Source organism: Montipora foliosa, chromosome 11 (genome assembly GCF_036669935.1).
Source record: "Montipora foliosa isolate CH-2021 chromosome 11, ASM3666993v2, whole genome shotgun sequence".
Lineage (NCBI taxonomy): Eukaryota > Metazoa > Cnidaria > Anthozoa > Scleractinia > Acroporidae > Montipora > Montipora foliosa.
In genome coordinates, this window is record NC_090879.1 from 8,300,660 (window position 1) to 8,315,659 (window position 15,000).

The following is a 15,000-nucleotide window of genomic DNA, read 5'->3' on the forward strand; positions in this document are numbered from 1 at the left end:
CCAAGCATTTCGTCGTTTAAAAGACTTAAGCGTGACATTGTCAAGCATTCGGCTATGAAAAAAAGCTATTGAATTTTTCGCTCATTGCGAAGAAAACTAATAAAACCATGAATAAAAGATCTTCAAGGAGTATACCTCATGTATTTCGAAGCTATTACTTAGGATTAAGCAAGGTATTCTCGAAGATTGAACGAGTAACCCCGAGTAACCTCGAGTAACCACAAATAAAGAAAGAACATATTGTTACTTTCTTTTTTGAAGTTGTTACTCGTGGTTACTCGTCCAATCCCAGAAAATACCCAGCTACGAAATTACTTCACTAAAAAGTTATTTTAATCTTTGTTTCGAAATTAACATAAAAGGAAGCGTTTCGTACCACACAAACGACATAACCTTCTCAGACAATAAGCGACAAAGATAGTTGAGACAATGAAACGATAACGGAAAAGGAAGAGTTAACGATAAGAAAACAACATTGTTTGGGGGGGGGGGGAAGGGGTTAGATGGAAAGACTTTGGGTGAGGGATTTGTCCGAGATTCCTTAAAAGGGAAAGTGTCTCAACCCTTTTGGCGCTTATTGTAGTTATGGAGGCAGGTAAGGTGCCAAAGTGTTAATGCAATAACTAACATTTTCCGAGTGCGTTTGTAAAATTTGGCATTATCTGAAGACAAAAAAATTATACTTCTAGGAAAATGCAAATTAAAATTGTTTCTTATCATCACACTTTGTGGCCGCGTGGCTGAGTGGTTTCAAAAATCTTCTAGAACTAGACGACTCTCATCTTTTACGAAAAAAATACATTTCCATGCAAAATTATTGCATCGAGATGCAATAAAGAATTTTGAGTTCAACCTCGCCCGGGGAACGATTCGTAAATTCTGTGCATGGGTAGGGAGTGATTAAGTGAACGCCAATCATCATCATCATAACAAATTGAACGACCGCCAGGTGTTAGCTCTACAACAGGAAGATGAAACCTTCTCTTTATGTTAACTTAACAAAAATTGTTCTAATTAAAAACCGCTCGGATCAATGATGACGGACGCTGAGGAGGATACAGTAAAATTTGAGCCCAAATCACTCTGTGTTAAAGTGGTTATCGCCTTGTTAGTCATGCTGGTAGGAGCAGCGGTTTTCATGGAGCTAGAACGAGAAAAGGAGGATTCGAGTTCCTCTGGAATATTACATGATGCAAACAAACTCAAACATAGTTTGATAGAAAAATACAACATAAGCTTAAGAGATATGAAAAAATTAGAGATTGCTTTGGAGCGAGAGACGACTGTCAAGCAAGAACAAGAAAGGTTGAGTCGATGGACTTACAGCAACTCTGTTTTCTTTGCGTTCACGATTATGACAACTATTGGTGAGTATCTGGAAAGAAGCAGACTAACAACAATTTTTATAAAAATAACGACACATTTGAACTAAATTTACAAGACATGTTTCGGTCGTTCGACGACCATCTTCAGTTGAAAGTAGAAATAATTTAAAGTACATTTGAATTTATAATATAATGCTAAACAAAGACAAATAATTATTTCTACTTTCAACTGAAGATGGTCGTCGAACGACCGAAACATGTCTTGTAAAGTTAGTTTCAAATGTGTCGTTATTTTCATAAAAATTATTGGTGAATAGTTAGAATGAGAAATTTACTGGTGGTTAAGGAATTCTTAAATATCCTGAAATAATTCCCGAAAGGGAAGGAGTATAAAAATTCATAAAAAAGGCAAGTCCACATAATGTTATGGACTTAACTCATATACTGAATTTGAAAGAGTTTTAACTTACAAGGGGTTACGATTTTACTCATCAAGCAATCTGTCTTGGAATTACTTTTACAGTTATATCGTCAAACGCGCGCTCAAGTGGCAGTATGCCCTCCGGTGTTTTAAAAAAAGCGGTTCTCCTGATACAGTTATGATCCAAGTATATTGTAGTCTTTGTAAGATCTGTCTTGGAGAATGCTGCTCCAGCGTGGGCTAATACTTCAAGTCTCAACATTAAGTTTGTACATAAAGAGACATTGTACATTCTATCCCTAACCGAAAATCCTTATAGAGATCTCGAGATGCACTTTTTTATGCATCAGGCCTAGGTTGAGGTCGTAAGGTGTTAAGCAGACGTTTTGAACAGAAAATATAATACGTAACCTGGCTTGAGGAGTCCCGAGTGATTTAAATGATCTCGATACTTGAGAACTATTAGAAAAATCAATGTCTTTCTAGTACTCAGTAAAAATAACTTATTCCATATTGTAATTGAAAAAAATTCATTTCCTCCAATTAAATGATTCATCTTATCCAACGTCATGTTGGGAACAACTAAGTACATTTCTCTAAAGTCCTGCCACCTGCCAAAATATTCTGGAGCAAAGTTTGGCCAGTCTTACTGTTTGAGTATCATGAAGGAATCCGGTTATTATTATTTTTCAGTGTTTTTTTCGTTTATTTACTTCCATCCTGACCTCATCTTTGCCGACTTTTCAGACTATTTTTAAGAACGTTATTTTTCTCACTGTACGGAAGCCACGCTTTAATTTAAAGTAATTAAAAAAAAAACGAAAACTTCTTTGTGGCGTGACGTAATTCGTCCAACACCGTTGATGTGTGTGATGTATCTGCACCAATCCTCCGGGAAACGAGCTACATTTTCATGGAAATATTTCATTTTGTTAATAAATCAATGAGGTGGCTTGTGAGGTGTTCTTTCTCAAATGGAAGGTTAATTATCTCTGAAAAATACCTGGTAACACCCAATTTTCTTTTTGGATACCAATAGTATCTACTAAGATCTACTTTCTCTGCATAATTTTAAACCGCGCAAAAATATCCCCGAATTGGTAAGCATCACCGATAGGAAATCCGAGTATCTCGAGATGCGCAGAACGTATGCGCAATAACAATATAGTAGGCACCGTCCGTAAGGTGTTCCGTGGGTAAACAAATGCCATTATTATTTCCATTTCCATGTTGCTACATGTGTAAAGGAAATGGGTCTACCGCAATTAACTTACGCTACTTACACGTCGGTTGCATCGAATCTTCGCCTGGCGTAGCAAATAATATTTATGACAGGTCTTTCACTACAAATTTTGTTGGATCACCTCGTATGGCAAGCCAATTGTAGAAATATTCAATATTCAAAGCGTCTATTTTAGTTCAAATCAACGCATAAATTTATGTTCAATATATATATATATTTTTTGGTTCAACTTCCGATTTTGCATTCAAAACTTTAATTTCGTTCAAAGCGATGTACTTTCGTTCAACGATTTATTGCACAGCGGTTGACCACTATTGCCTAGTTCCTCTTGATCTCGTGAGGTCACGGGAGGATGGAACAGTCCATGTCATCTTATATCTAATTAGGCCTAATTAGGCCTAAAACGTTATTTACTCTCAAAATCCAACCTTTGTCGGTTAGGTTTCAATGTATGGTGGGTCATACATGGACTACTAACCTCTCAACCGCCGTGCAATAAATCGTTGAACGAAAGTAAATGGCGTTGAACGGAATAAAAAGTGTTGAACGCAAAATGTGCTCTTGAAATTTAAAAAGAAAAGGTTGAATGCATTGAATGCAAAATCGGAAGTTGGGCCAAAAAAAGTATATTTAACATAAATTTATGCGTTGAATTGAACTAAAATAGACTCTTTGAATTGAAATATCCAATTATTGAATATTGTTACAAAAACGTCATACATTGCTTTGTCTTTTAAAGCTTTTTTTCGATTTCAATAACACTTGTCAAGATCTACATTCCCTGTATAATCATAAACCGGGGCAAAAATACCTTTGAATTAGTAGGCACCGTCATTAAGAGCGCTCAGGAGCTCGTTCAACATGTGTCCGTGCATTCCGGATCGAATTGGAATTTGGCAGTGTTGGTTTTTGAGGAGAGGGGAAAACCGGATTACCCGGAGAAAAACCTCTCGGAGCAAGGAGAGAACCATCAACAAACTCAACCCACATATGACGCCGGGACCAGGAATCGAACCGGGGCCACAATGATGGAAGGCGAGTGCTCTCTCGATCACTCCCATTATCATCATATCTTTATTTACCCTCGGATTTTAGAGTAGTGTGGAGGTAGCTAGTATCTCCGAGCGTTTACCGTCCCAACCAAGGCCACAACAACGAGAGTTCCATGCCCTGCTCTATGCGAATAGGGGGTGGGTTTTTTTACGTCCCACAGGGTTATGGACATTTAAGACTAGAGAGTGAAACCATTTGCAGATGTCATTAAAAAGGCAGCACATACGTGATCGTTCATTCACTTTCGCTTCCGTTTCTTACAGGTTATGGTCACATGTCACCTCATACCTGGCAAGGCCAGTTATTCTGTATATTCTACAGTCTTCTCGCCATACCAGTGGCAGGCATTATGCTGCTCGGCGTTGGGAATCACGTGAGTTTGGTCATCCGAGTACTTATCCGCTTCCTCGAGAAAAGCTTTCCCAGCGGAGTGACGTGGGGGAGTGCGAAACTCAAAAGCACGTTGGTGACTGTCGCCCTGATGATCCTTATGATTATTTTTGGCGCTATTTTGACGTCACACACCGACAACTGGTCTTTCACAGAAGGAGCGTATTTCTACTTCATCAGCGTTTCTACCATCGGTTTCGGAGATTACGTCGTCAACGACGGCCAGCTTAAATCTTCGGAGCACACCAAAACGATCGCCGTTCATTTCACGATTGTGCTCATCACTCTTGGTCTATGTGTCTTGTCCAGTGTGCTCTGTCAGTGCCGCCATCGAAGAGAGACAGAACAAAATACGCATGCGCATGGAAAATTCAGCTGTCAATGCTGTTGGTGCAGCTGAATCAGCCTTGAATAGAGTAACCAGTAACTTTCCTTTGAGATTGTCTAGAAAGGATAAGGATAAAAATTGCAAAGAAGGGGAGGACGAGAGGAGCAATAATGAAAATATTGGATCAGAATTTGTTTACGCCAGCCGACCGGATTTGGCATAAATTAGGCCTTTATGGAGATTAAAGTTTACTTGAGAAGATAACGCTTCCAATTTGGGAGCCGACAGTCCCTATGCGTTTGAACGTTAGTCATCCTCTCACTGTTTCACGGTAGCGAACGACTACTGACTGAATATTCCAGCGGAACGATACTTAGGGCCAGTAATAATTATAAAATACATTGATACTTTTGCAGCTTTGAAACAATTTTTTGTTATTCAACGCCGGTTTGACGCATTTCCTGTGAGGTTTTTTTTTTGCCGTGTGTAGGCTTAAAATAATTTTTCCGCTTTCCTTACTCGAGCATCCTTTAACAACTTTTCTTCGGGCGACTCTAATTCCATTTCCTTCCTGATGATGAGGGAGTAAGTTACGGTCCTGTAAAAAACAATAAAATTTAAGTGCCTTCCTCTCCAAATTAATAAATAATAAAAGGTAGTTTATGAAATTGATAAGCCTTTAAAAACGACAAAGAAATATTTACAAGCGAGATATTCTTGCTTTTATGATTTCTCTCCACACTGTTTGGATTTGTGACGTATCGATGACGCAATAGTTTCTCTTTTTGGCCCTTCATGATCCTACACAAACCACTCCCTTTAGGCAATCAAAATTATCGATTTGTATTAGTTATTTAAACTTAGTTGTGAACTGAGGACAATACTGAAAGATTGTGCATGGTCAGGGTAAAGTAATTGAAGTTTCAAGAGTGAATTTCTAAGGCCAAAAACTTCAGTATCTCGAGTCTCAGAATGAGTGAGAAAAGACCCTCATAAGTAAAAAAAGTAACCCGCTGACTAGTCTGTCATGATTTAGGAATTTCTTCTTAAGAATAACAATAATTTTACAGGAAACTCTTCATTCTTTGAGACATCTTTACGGTGCTTGCAATAGCCGACTTTTTCAAAAAGTTATCATGCGGCTGATGCTGATGTGGCAAATACACATCAATTTGCCCTGTAGGCATCACGAAATATCTTTAAAATATTAGGAATGAAGGCAACAGTCGTGGCGGTTAAACAGTCTTTTTTCGGATCAATTAAATTGATTCCAAACAGTCCTTCGACAACGCACGACAGGGGTTGTAAGAAAATTTGAGGAACCCCGGTGCGATAAAACTGGTGACGTGCGACACCAGACGGGAAGCCGGCTGTTTCGCAAACGCATGGCGTTCAACAAAGTAAACAAAAAGCAGACGACTAAAAGATCTGCAAACAAAGCATTATACCAAGAAAATAAAAACAAATATGTATCTGTGGAATGAACTAGAATGAACCCCGGGAAATACGTCTGCGTTTGGGACCTAAACGAGATGGAGTGCACATTTTGTTTGAAACTTTTATTTTTTTGTAGAGAAAAAAAACAAAAGCGTAATGCTTTCCTTAGAGAATTAAAACTAAAACTCAAACAATGCTGGTTAAATTGACGAAGAATTGGTGTCCAATATTGCCCTCCGGCGTTTAATATATTGAAAAGAATTTCCTTTCGCATTCTTGCGAAGCATTGGTGCAAAAAAGTATAGGATTTTATAAGTGGTGATACTTAAAAACAATTCTCTTTTGTATAAATATCGGCTTTGATATTGGATAGCGGAGGGAGCACCAATACGACATTCTGTTACGTTAATAATGAGTAGAATGGGGGCGAGAAATAAACAGGCCACTTTGGTCCATGTCATGCAAATTAGTCACAATGCTTTTGTTATTCAATGCTATGGAAATACGGTGCTCATAATGTCACCACGAGGGTTAAAATTGTTAATTTGACTGACTTGACGGCAAAAAGCCCTATTTTTACGCACGCCCACGTATTGCTTGCGATTAAAAGTTGCAACGGCCGGAGACGACTTGATGAGAAACTACCGGCGCACTACCGTTCCCTAACTTCACAGTTCAACAGATTTTAAGTGGACTTTGGACAACGGTGATGAATTGGTGAGGTTGCTGTCTTGATCTATTTTGACTAAAGGAAATCATTTACGGTAAGCTTACCGAATCTCTTTTGAAATCATTCCAAAAAAGTGAATACTCAGGTGCTCACTTTAACGGAGGGCTTTTTCACTTTGTCACGCACTTACAAGTTTCTCTATTTTATACATTTAAAAAGAAAAAGGCTTGTAAATTACTTTATACTACATCGAATTTCATGCTCTTGAAGAGCTTGACAAGATAATAAATTTGGAAGTGTAATAATTCGATTTATGAAGGTGCTTTCTATTGAAGTGAAGAAAGAATTGCAAGCTTTACGTAAGTTGTGTGCTATCTTTGTCTTTTTCAATAAGTTGTAAGGCAAGGGTTGTTTTGCTTTGTTTATGTACAAAACATCATGATTCTACGCGTATCATTTGTTGTTCTTTTTATCTCAGCCAATATTAAAATCTCTGGGTCGTTGTCGAACTGTAGAGCCAATTCAAAGTGCGATTAAAGCTTCTTAATCAAGATTGAATTTATGCGCGACCTGTTCCGTTCCTTGGAAACCTTGGATGATGAGGCCTGAACGAGCTTTGAACAAGACCAAGCTCTTCACGGTCCGACTCAGTGAAGTCTGAATCAGTGCCATGTTGTCCAGTCCTTTAAATAACGATGGTAGAAATGCATCGTTTAAATATTTTTCAGTCCACTTCTTTTTCCGTGACTATTGCAATTATACTTGCTGCAACGGCAGGAAAAACTGCGAAGAAAAAACTCTTAAACAAGACTTAAAAAAGGGAAGCCCTCTCACGCAAAACGGATATTCGGCTGCCTACACATAGAGATCTAGAACGTCACTTAATTGCCACTAGAGACCATTACGCATCACATTTACGGCAAAAGGTAAACGTCGGAATTAAATTTGCGTTTTGACAAAAGTGGAAGAAACTCGTTTGATGAGCTCATTTCTTGCGTGTTAGCAGCAGGTATCAGTATCTTTTCAAAAGAGAGAGACAAGGTAGAATGACATGATTTTTTTGACAAGTAGCAGCCCACCGTTTCGCGTTTACCGTTTCGCGTAAACGCACTGCTTAATCTCTCGATGTATCCAAGTAACCTTTCAAAAACGGTTCAGCAACTGCAGCGACTTAGCGTTTGATCGTGATTCGTGAACTAAGGAAATGAAAATTAATGTAATGTTACAACGACCGCAGCATTAGAGTAAATAACTAAAGCAGATGTAAACAAATAAGCATGACATTCACAATATTTCTTCTTTCCAGGACAAAATACAAACACTAATTGACGGGCCAATGTTTGATCCTGAGAACACTTCTTCGCCTATCCCCGAAGGAGAAGACCCTGCCATCGCGGCGGAGCCCATTCCAGAATGGGAACCTGCTCTACGAACTTGGCAGTGGGCTTGGGAATTACACTGGATTGGCTTTGGGACACTGTTCACGACTTTCGCTGTCTACTGCTCGATATCATTGATTATTATTTCTAACACTAAAACAAAGCGAGGACGCTTAGCGGTGGTTATTACAAGTCTTTTATTTATTTTTGGTGTAACAAGAGGTCTTTTCCTCTTCATCAATCCTTATGAGTCTGAACAGTGCAAAATACTGTCTTCTTGTCCAGTTCTGCTGTCTCGAATCTTGTTCGGTATCGCACTGCCATGCATGACAGCTTCGTTCTCATTGGTCCATTTGGCCTTCCTACAAGTGATGAAACTCAAGCTGTACCCCAAAGTTCTCCAAAGTACCAAGTTCTTATCTTGCGTCATTGCTGTTCACTTCGGCCTTGCAATCTCAACAGAAGTGATTCTAACAATGTACGCCAACGTGATGACCATAGCTATTGTTTGCCAATCTTTCTTCATCATATTTAGTTTTTTCCTCTCAAGTAGTTTCATATACAGTGGCACGAAAATTGTCGCTTACGTCAGAAGAAATCATACCCAGGTGTCTCGCCTTGGAAGGCGGAATTACAGCGAACAGAAAAACGCTGATAAAACTAGCGAGAGAAGATCACGTGACCTTCGGCGCTTCCAGCCGAATGTATCCAAACTTGTCAAGATAACCTATATCACGGTATTTCTTGGATTTGCGAGCTGCGCACTACAGCTTTATTCTATTTTCGGCGTACATAAAATGCACGAGACCAATCAAACATCTCTCCCTAAACCCTGGCCTTGGTTAATCTTTCAGACGCTTTATCGCGCAGTGGAATTCGCTGCTGGTTGCACTTTAGCCTATGTGAGCCCGCGACAGGCCAGCTCAATGCGCCATCCACTTAGGCGTTATTTTAACTGCTGTCAACAAAAAGGACGAGGGTTCGTCATGTCTCTTAGGAGCGATTTCTCGAAATCACACCGAACTATCACCCAAAATGGCGTACCTGCCTCAAAGCCAAGTCCGAGCTCTAGAACACAATTGGGTGATTTTATGTCTTAGACAACAGGTTTTTTCTAATAGCGTGCCAAAACTAGTAAAACTGCAGACGACTTTTATTCCTGGATAAATGGTATGATATAGCGTAGAGGTTCAACAACAACAACAACAACAACAACACTTTATTTCACCCCATAATATACAAGAAATAAAAAATTATAACAATAGTGCAGACGATGATAGGGGCGCTGGCTGCCCGAAATAACCTACGAGTTAAAAATGCCAGGCAGCCAGTTAAAAGAAAAGATGTTTAAATGCTTAGGTCAGGGACACAAGAACAAAAAAGACAGAGAAAACACACACAAATAGTTAAGTAGACTACCAGTATATAAAGAGACTAAAATTCATACATTGCAAAACAGTATTATTTCCATTTTAAAGTTACCCAGACAATGTACAGATGTCTAGTAATCTTTGATGAAGTGCTGTTTCATTTTCTTTTTAAACAAAGACAATGAAGATAATTTGATATCTTCGTCAATGGAATTCCATACTGATGGACCTTGAAATCTGATATTGTATATACCATAATTTGTTCTTGCTTTTGGAAGATAAGACTGTTTTGCACCAAGCCTTGTATTATAGGTATGAATTTGCGAAATTTTAGTGAAAAAAGAATTAAAGGCCGATGGCAATAATTGATTATGATATTTATACCTAAAGATTGCTAAATGAAAAGTTACTAGGTCTAGGAATTTTATAATTTCAAGAGATAAATCTGGGTCATACTTTCCGAGTTTAAATTTGTCTGTTTTAAATATAGATCAATAAACAAGAATTGACCGCTCCTCTTTTGGATTTTTTTGCCCAATGAAATAATTGAAAACTTGAACACATTTTGTTTACTATTTAAGAATCACAATTGTGGAAAAAAGACCAGTCTACATGGTAGCCGAAAATACGAACAGGGGAAAACCGAAAACAACGTAAGCCAAGTGTGAAAATCTGGCACCCAAGCCACTCCGTGGCCAGACTGTCTACATCGTCTTCCTCCTCGGCTTCTGTGTATTTTGTAGCATCAGGGACTTAAAGTGCCCCTGTGACCAAAAAAAATCAATTCTTATTTTTCTTTGGATTTCAAAACTATTGGTGCTTGCCATTATGCCTGACCATCAGGTCGGAGACCAGTGGAACTAACCAAGGAAAAATGGAACGACAATTTTCATCAAAAGTCAATTTCCAACAAGCGTTCCATTTACGTTTCGACCGAGATTTCGCTTACATCACAGTGAAGTCGGACTGGAAACGAGAGCGACCTGTCAAAGAGGACGACCTCCAGAGGTGGTCCAAATATTCCGGTCGGACCGAACCGAAACGGACTTTTCCATTTGACTTCAGCCCGAAATTTCCGGAAATGTTGGCTTAATGGAAAGCACCCTATGTTAACTAAACACTATGCGACCAAAGTTTTAAGCCTTGATTTCAACAAGACATGGAATTTTCCTACTTAATGGTCCGCCATTACTAACTTTAAGATCTGGAGAGAGCTGGAACAAGGCTTACTGTGTCGAAGGCTTACCGTGTCGTAAATACACTTTTTCTTTAGCCATCTCAGTCTTATCAGAAATAACACATCACAAACAGCGATGACGAATGTTTTTATCTGATGTTCGTCACCGCGGTTTGCAGGCGCCTGCGCAGCTTTCCTGCGGGGGGTGCACTTTAAGCTTGAGCGGACTTTAAGAAAACATGAAAAAGTCGATTCATTCATCCCTTTTCTTTGATTGTTCTTATCTTGCCGTATCTGATCTGACTGAGCGACCCAATGCACCCCCCTGCGTACGCGCCTGAAGTTTGTGTGTTATTTTTGAAAAGGCTCACTAGTATAATATTCTGCCCTGGGTATTGTTATCCATGAAGTGTAAATAAGCTACGGGAAATCGCCCTGGCTTGGGACAAGCCCAAAGAGAGCCTGGAGGATGCGCTCCAAAAACCCGGATTCATCGCTGGGTGGGAGGGCGGGTCGCTAGATCTGATCTAAACGGCGGCCTAGAGTAGAGTGCAAGGGACGGGCCCAACGTGGACCTTTAAAGATATTCATAATTTACAAGTCCCCAGGGCATATTATTAACCTATGCAAATGACTTAGCATAGTTTAAAAATGCAATGCGTGTGTACGCCGCCAAAGTAATGTGCAGCACGGGAGTTTTGGACTTTCAGACTTTTAAACTCGCGTTTTACATAGATAGATAGATAGATAGATAGATAGATAGATACGTAGACTTGAACTATGTCAAAAACATTTATTTGCTACTCCGAGTTTCATGCTTCTCACGAAGCAATCATCAGGCAACTGTCAAAAAGAAGGAATACGTGGTGTTTTACAGTGATTTTGGAAAAAACGGTTGCAATTCATTATAGGCTGGGGTGCATAGCAACGGTTAAACAATACAATATATATATATATAACAGTGGTTAAGTCTAGTCAGTCTAGTACTTGATTTTAAGATGGTTAGCTTTCTCTCGGAGGTTTGGTAACCGGCATTTTTTCCTTTTTAAACTTGTTTCTTAGCCGGTGATAAGACACGTTTACAGCGGCATTCGGAAGAAAAAATATATTGATTTTTTTTTTAAGTGTTCTGTCAGTTGTCGATGCGGTAGTCTACTGGTTATTAAGTGAAAGAGTTATTAATCGAACATTCCCAGGTTCGAGTCCAGCGAGTTTAGGCATTGGAGACTCTTATTTTTTGGCCATCTCGTTACTGGGTTGCCTTATAAGGCAAACCCAGTCGAGGTCTACGTTTAGTTTGTTTGTTTTCTTTTTTTTTTTTTTTTTCGTTTTTTTTTTTTTTTTTTTTTCCGTGTCGGTAAAAGTCTTGCCTGTCACTCCCCTGGTAAGTAGTGTCTTTGTGTATAGAGCCTTCTGCGCGTATTTTCTTAGGATCGAGAGGGTAGTGGAACTGCGTAGATTTCTCTTGTGGACACAGTAGAATCATTAACTTAGCCTGCAATGGCGTCGAAAGTCATGCAACGCGAATGGCGTTTTAGTGGATCCTTAAACAAAATATACCCTTATGGAGCTCAATAATGGAAAGTCAGTTGGATAAACTAGGCATGAATCTCAAAAGCGACGAGTACTGGACTTCGACAACAATCTATCACCCGTCGAGACGAAATCAAAGTGAGCAGTATTTACCTGAAGTACATGGTAATTTGACACAATTGAGTTTCTTGTCTTCACGCACGCAATCAAATAGGAAGAGGTTTTCGCCTCTAAGAGCAAATATGTTGTTTGTTTCAATAAAATTTTCGCTGGAAAAGGATTCTGTGGTATTTTCTGCCTTTGTGAATTATAATATCATGTTGTGTATTGAATTTTCGAGCTTAAGGTTCAAATGTGATATGGGAGAAGTTTTTTAGTATTGCTCTGTAAGCAGGAAGGGTTCACAGGCCTGTTGGAAGCGTGCTTGAGTTTCAACAAAATGAGCCCCAAAATCAGTGAAAACTTGTGACGCAGATGAATAATAAAGTAGCTGCTATTTCCAAAATGATGGAATTACCTGGTGATAAATCACGTCGTACACGTCTTGGAGAGTAAATTTTGACTTTGCATAAACAAGAGTTGGGCGATTGTGATCTTTGTTTTGACTTCGCTCATTTCATTGTCAAACTTTATCACACTTGACAGAAAAAGAAACTTACAAAAACCCGGTATCTTGGGCATATGAATTACGGGGTGGTGACTTCTTTGCCTAAAAGCAACTCACTTAACGAAACTGTCCTTTTTCAAACAACAACAAGGATTCAAACAGCTTCAATTCTTACAGAGTTCGATAAAACATGCGGTGGGGCAACCAAAGCGATGGGAGCTGTGTTGGGGTTTCAGTGTGAAAGTACAAACGGCTACTAACACTCTTATAACTCTTTTTTCATTATTATTTTACTAACCCACAGTCTGCAGTCTGCATTTTACCCTCAGTCTGCATATTATCCCTGGTCTGCAGTCTGCAGTCTGCGTTTTACACTGACCGGTTATTTGAGTGGTTTTTGGCAACAGAGGTTAATTATTCGTAATGCGATCGCTTCCGTTGCCGTTAGCAATGGGTCGCAAATTTGACACTTTTATCGCATTATCACATTACGCATTGAACCACGTTATCTATTATTCCTAAAAATCTAAAAATATTCGTGCCTTATCAGTTTTCGGTCGAATTTATGTCCAAGAAGGCAGATAAATTGCAGAAAATATTAGTTTTGCATCCAAAAATTCGTAATCAACGCTAAAATGACCAAATTTTGCCTAGAAAACATATTTTACTGTTATTTTTCTTAAATTTTTTCGTTCAACTTTCGCTTTTATAAAATGTTTCAGTTTTCTGTAAATAAGTTATATGCTGTTGGAAAGCTTATTTTCTTAGCTTTAAAATGATGTATTTTTTCCCCCTAACTTAAATATTTTTTGAGAAAAAAAAAACATTTTTTGGCGATGGCTGATTTACCGCGGTTTTCTCGCGGTTGGGAAAGTAGGAAGAAGAGTTAGGCCAGTAGCCAGGTTTTTAACCTCAGAAAAGGATCTGTTTCGTCGTACGAACGTGTGAGGACCTGTTAATTACCTTTTGGTTAGTTTTTGCAAGCCCGGGGGGGGGGGGGGGTACTCCCATATGAAACAGACGGGGATGCTCGTCGTCTCGCTTAGGGGTGTAAATTTTGGATTTTGGTCTCGCTTAGGGTGTTTCGGGCAAAGCGCCAATATTTTAAGCCGCCAAGGTCAAAATTTGCTTAAGTCACGCCCAGATTGGTCTCCTTTAGGAGTCACAAAAAGCTTGAGCCACGCCCAGATGGTCTCCTTCAGGGGTTAAATTTAAAATTTCCGACTAGCATCCCCGTGTGTTCCATATGGGAGTCCCCCCCACCTCCGGGGCTGCACGTACCACAGGCAACCCAGTGTACCCTCACGGAGGGTCTAGTTATGTTTAAAACCGCAGTTTCTTTGTTATTTTTAGGCATTGGAGTTCGGATTTTAAAAATAGATATTCATTTCCCATAATCCCTATCAAGCGCTAAACGGCTTAAATTGACGATAATAGTAAATTCAGAGAAACTTAGGAATTGTCGATAATAGTCAACATTTCAGAAGTAGAGGATGGGTTGTGAGTCAATGAGGTCATTTTTCCTTAGATCCAACCCTCTGAGGTCCAATCGGTCAGTTTTGAACGTGCACGTGAGTTAGTAATGGCGGACCGTGAAATCCAAAACTTACACTCAATGTAAACGGCCTTTGGATAAAACTCAAAGCTCAAAATTTTGCCAGTCAGATGTTAAGCAAACACACTTTCAAAATCTGAAGAAAAAAAAAGGAAGTGATTTTTTTAATCACAGAGGCACTTTAAAGCAAGAACAACGGCAACGTCATTCCAAAATATAAGTTAGCGCTATCGCAAGTATTTCGCGATTATTCCGTCTTGTTCACCTTGTACAATACGGAGGAACTATCCTGTAACTGGATGGGTACAAAAGGTTTTAAAGTAAAAATAGAAAATTAATGATTCATTGTTTACTATGCTCACGTTGTCGTCAAAACGCAAAATTTGATGATCTCCACTGTTACGTTGTTTTGTGGAGTACGGCAAGGAAATGCAAAATTCGAGCTGCATCTGCAGCAAGAGTATTCTTGCTTTGTGGCGTTGTCGCTTTCGTAGCTGTCGTCTTTGCTTTAA

The 15,000-nt window shown here is 39.1% G+C and overlaps 1 protein-coding gene and 1 pseudogene across 2 annotated transcripts; both read left to right on the forward strand.

The window, feature by feature from the left end:
• Positions 1-978: 978 nt before the first annotated feature.
• LOC137975884 (two pore potassium channel protein sup-9-like) lies at positions 979-5,118 on the forward strand (annotated as a pseudogene).
• Positions 5,119-6,680: 1,562 nt separating this feature from the next.
• LOC137975854 (proline-rich transmembrane protein 4-like) lies at positions 6,681-10,715 on the forward strand. Of its 2 annotated transcripts, none has more exons than XM_068823055.1 (2): positions 6,681-6,961; positions 8,174-10,715. In XM_068823055.1, the coding sequence occupies exon 2, from the start codon at positions 8,204-8,206 to the stop codon at positions 9,344-9,346; it is 1,143 nt and encodes a 380-aa protein (XP_068679156.1). In that variant the 5' UTR covers positions 6,681-6,961; positions 8,174-8,203; the 3' UTR covers positions 9,347-10,715. The 2 variants fall into 2 exon arrangements, with proteins under 2 accessions (XP_068679156.1, XP_068679157.1); XM_068823056.1 differs by having other exon boundaries at positions 6,681-6,914.
• Positions 10,716-15,000: the final 4,285 nt, after the last annotated feature.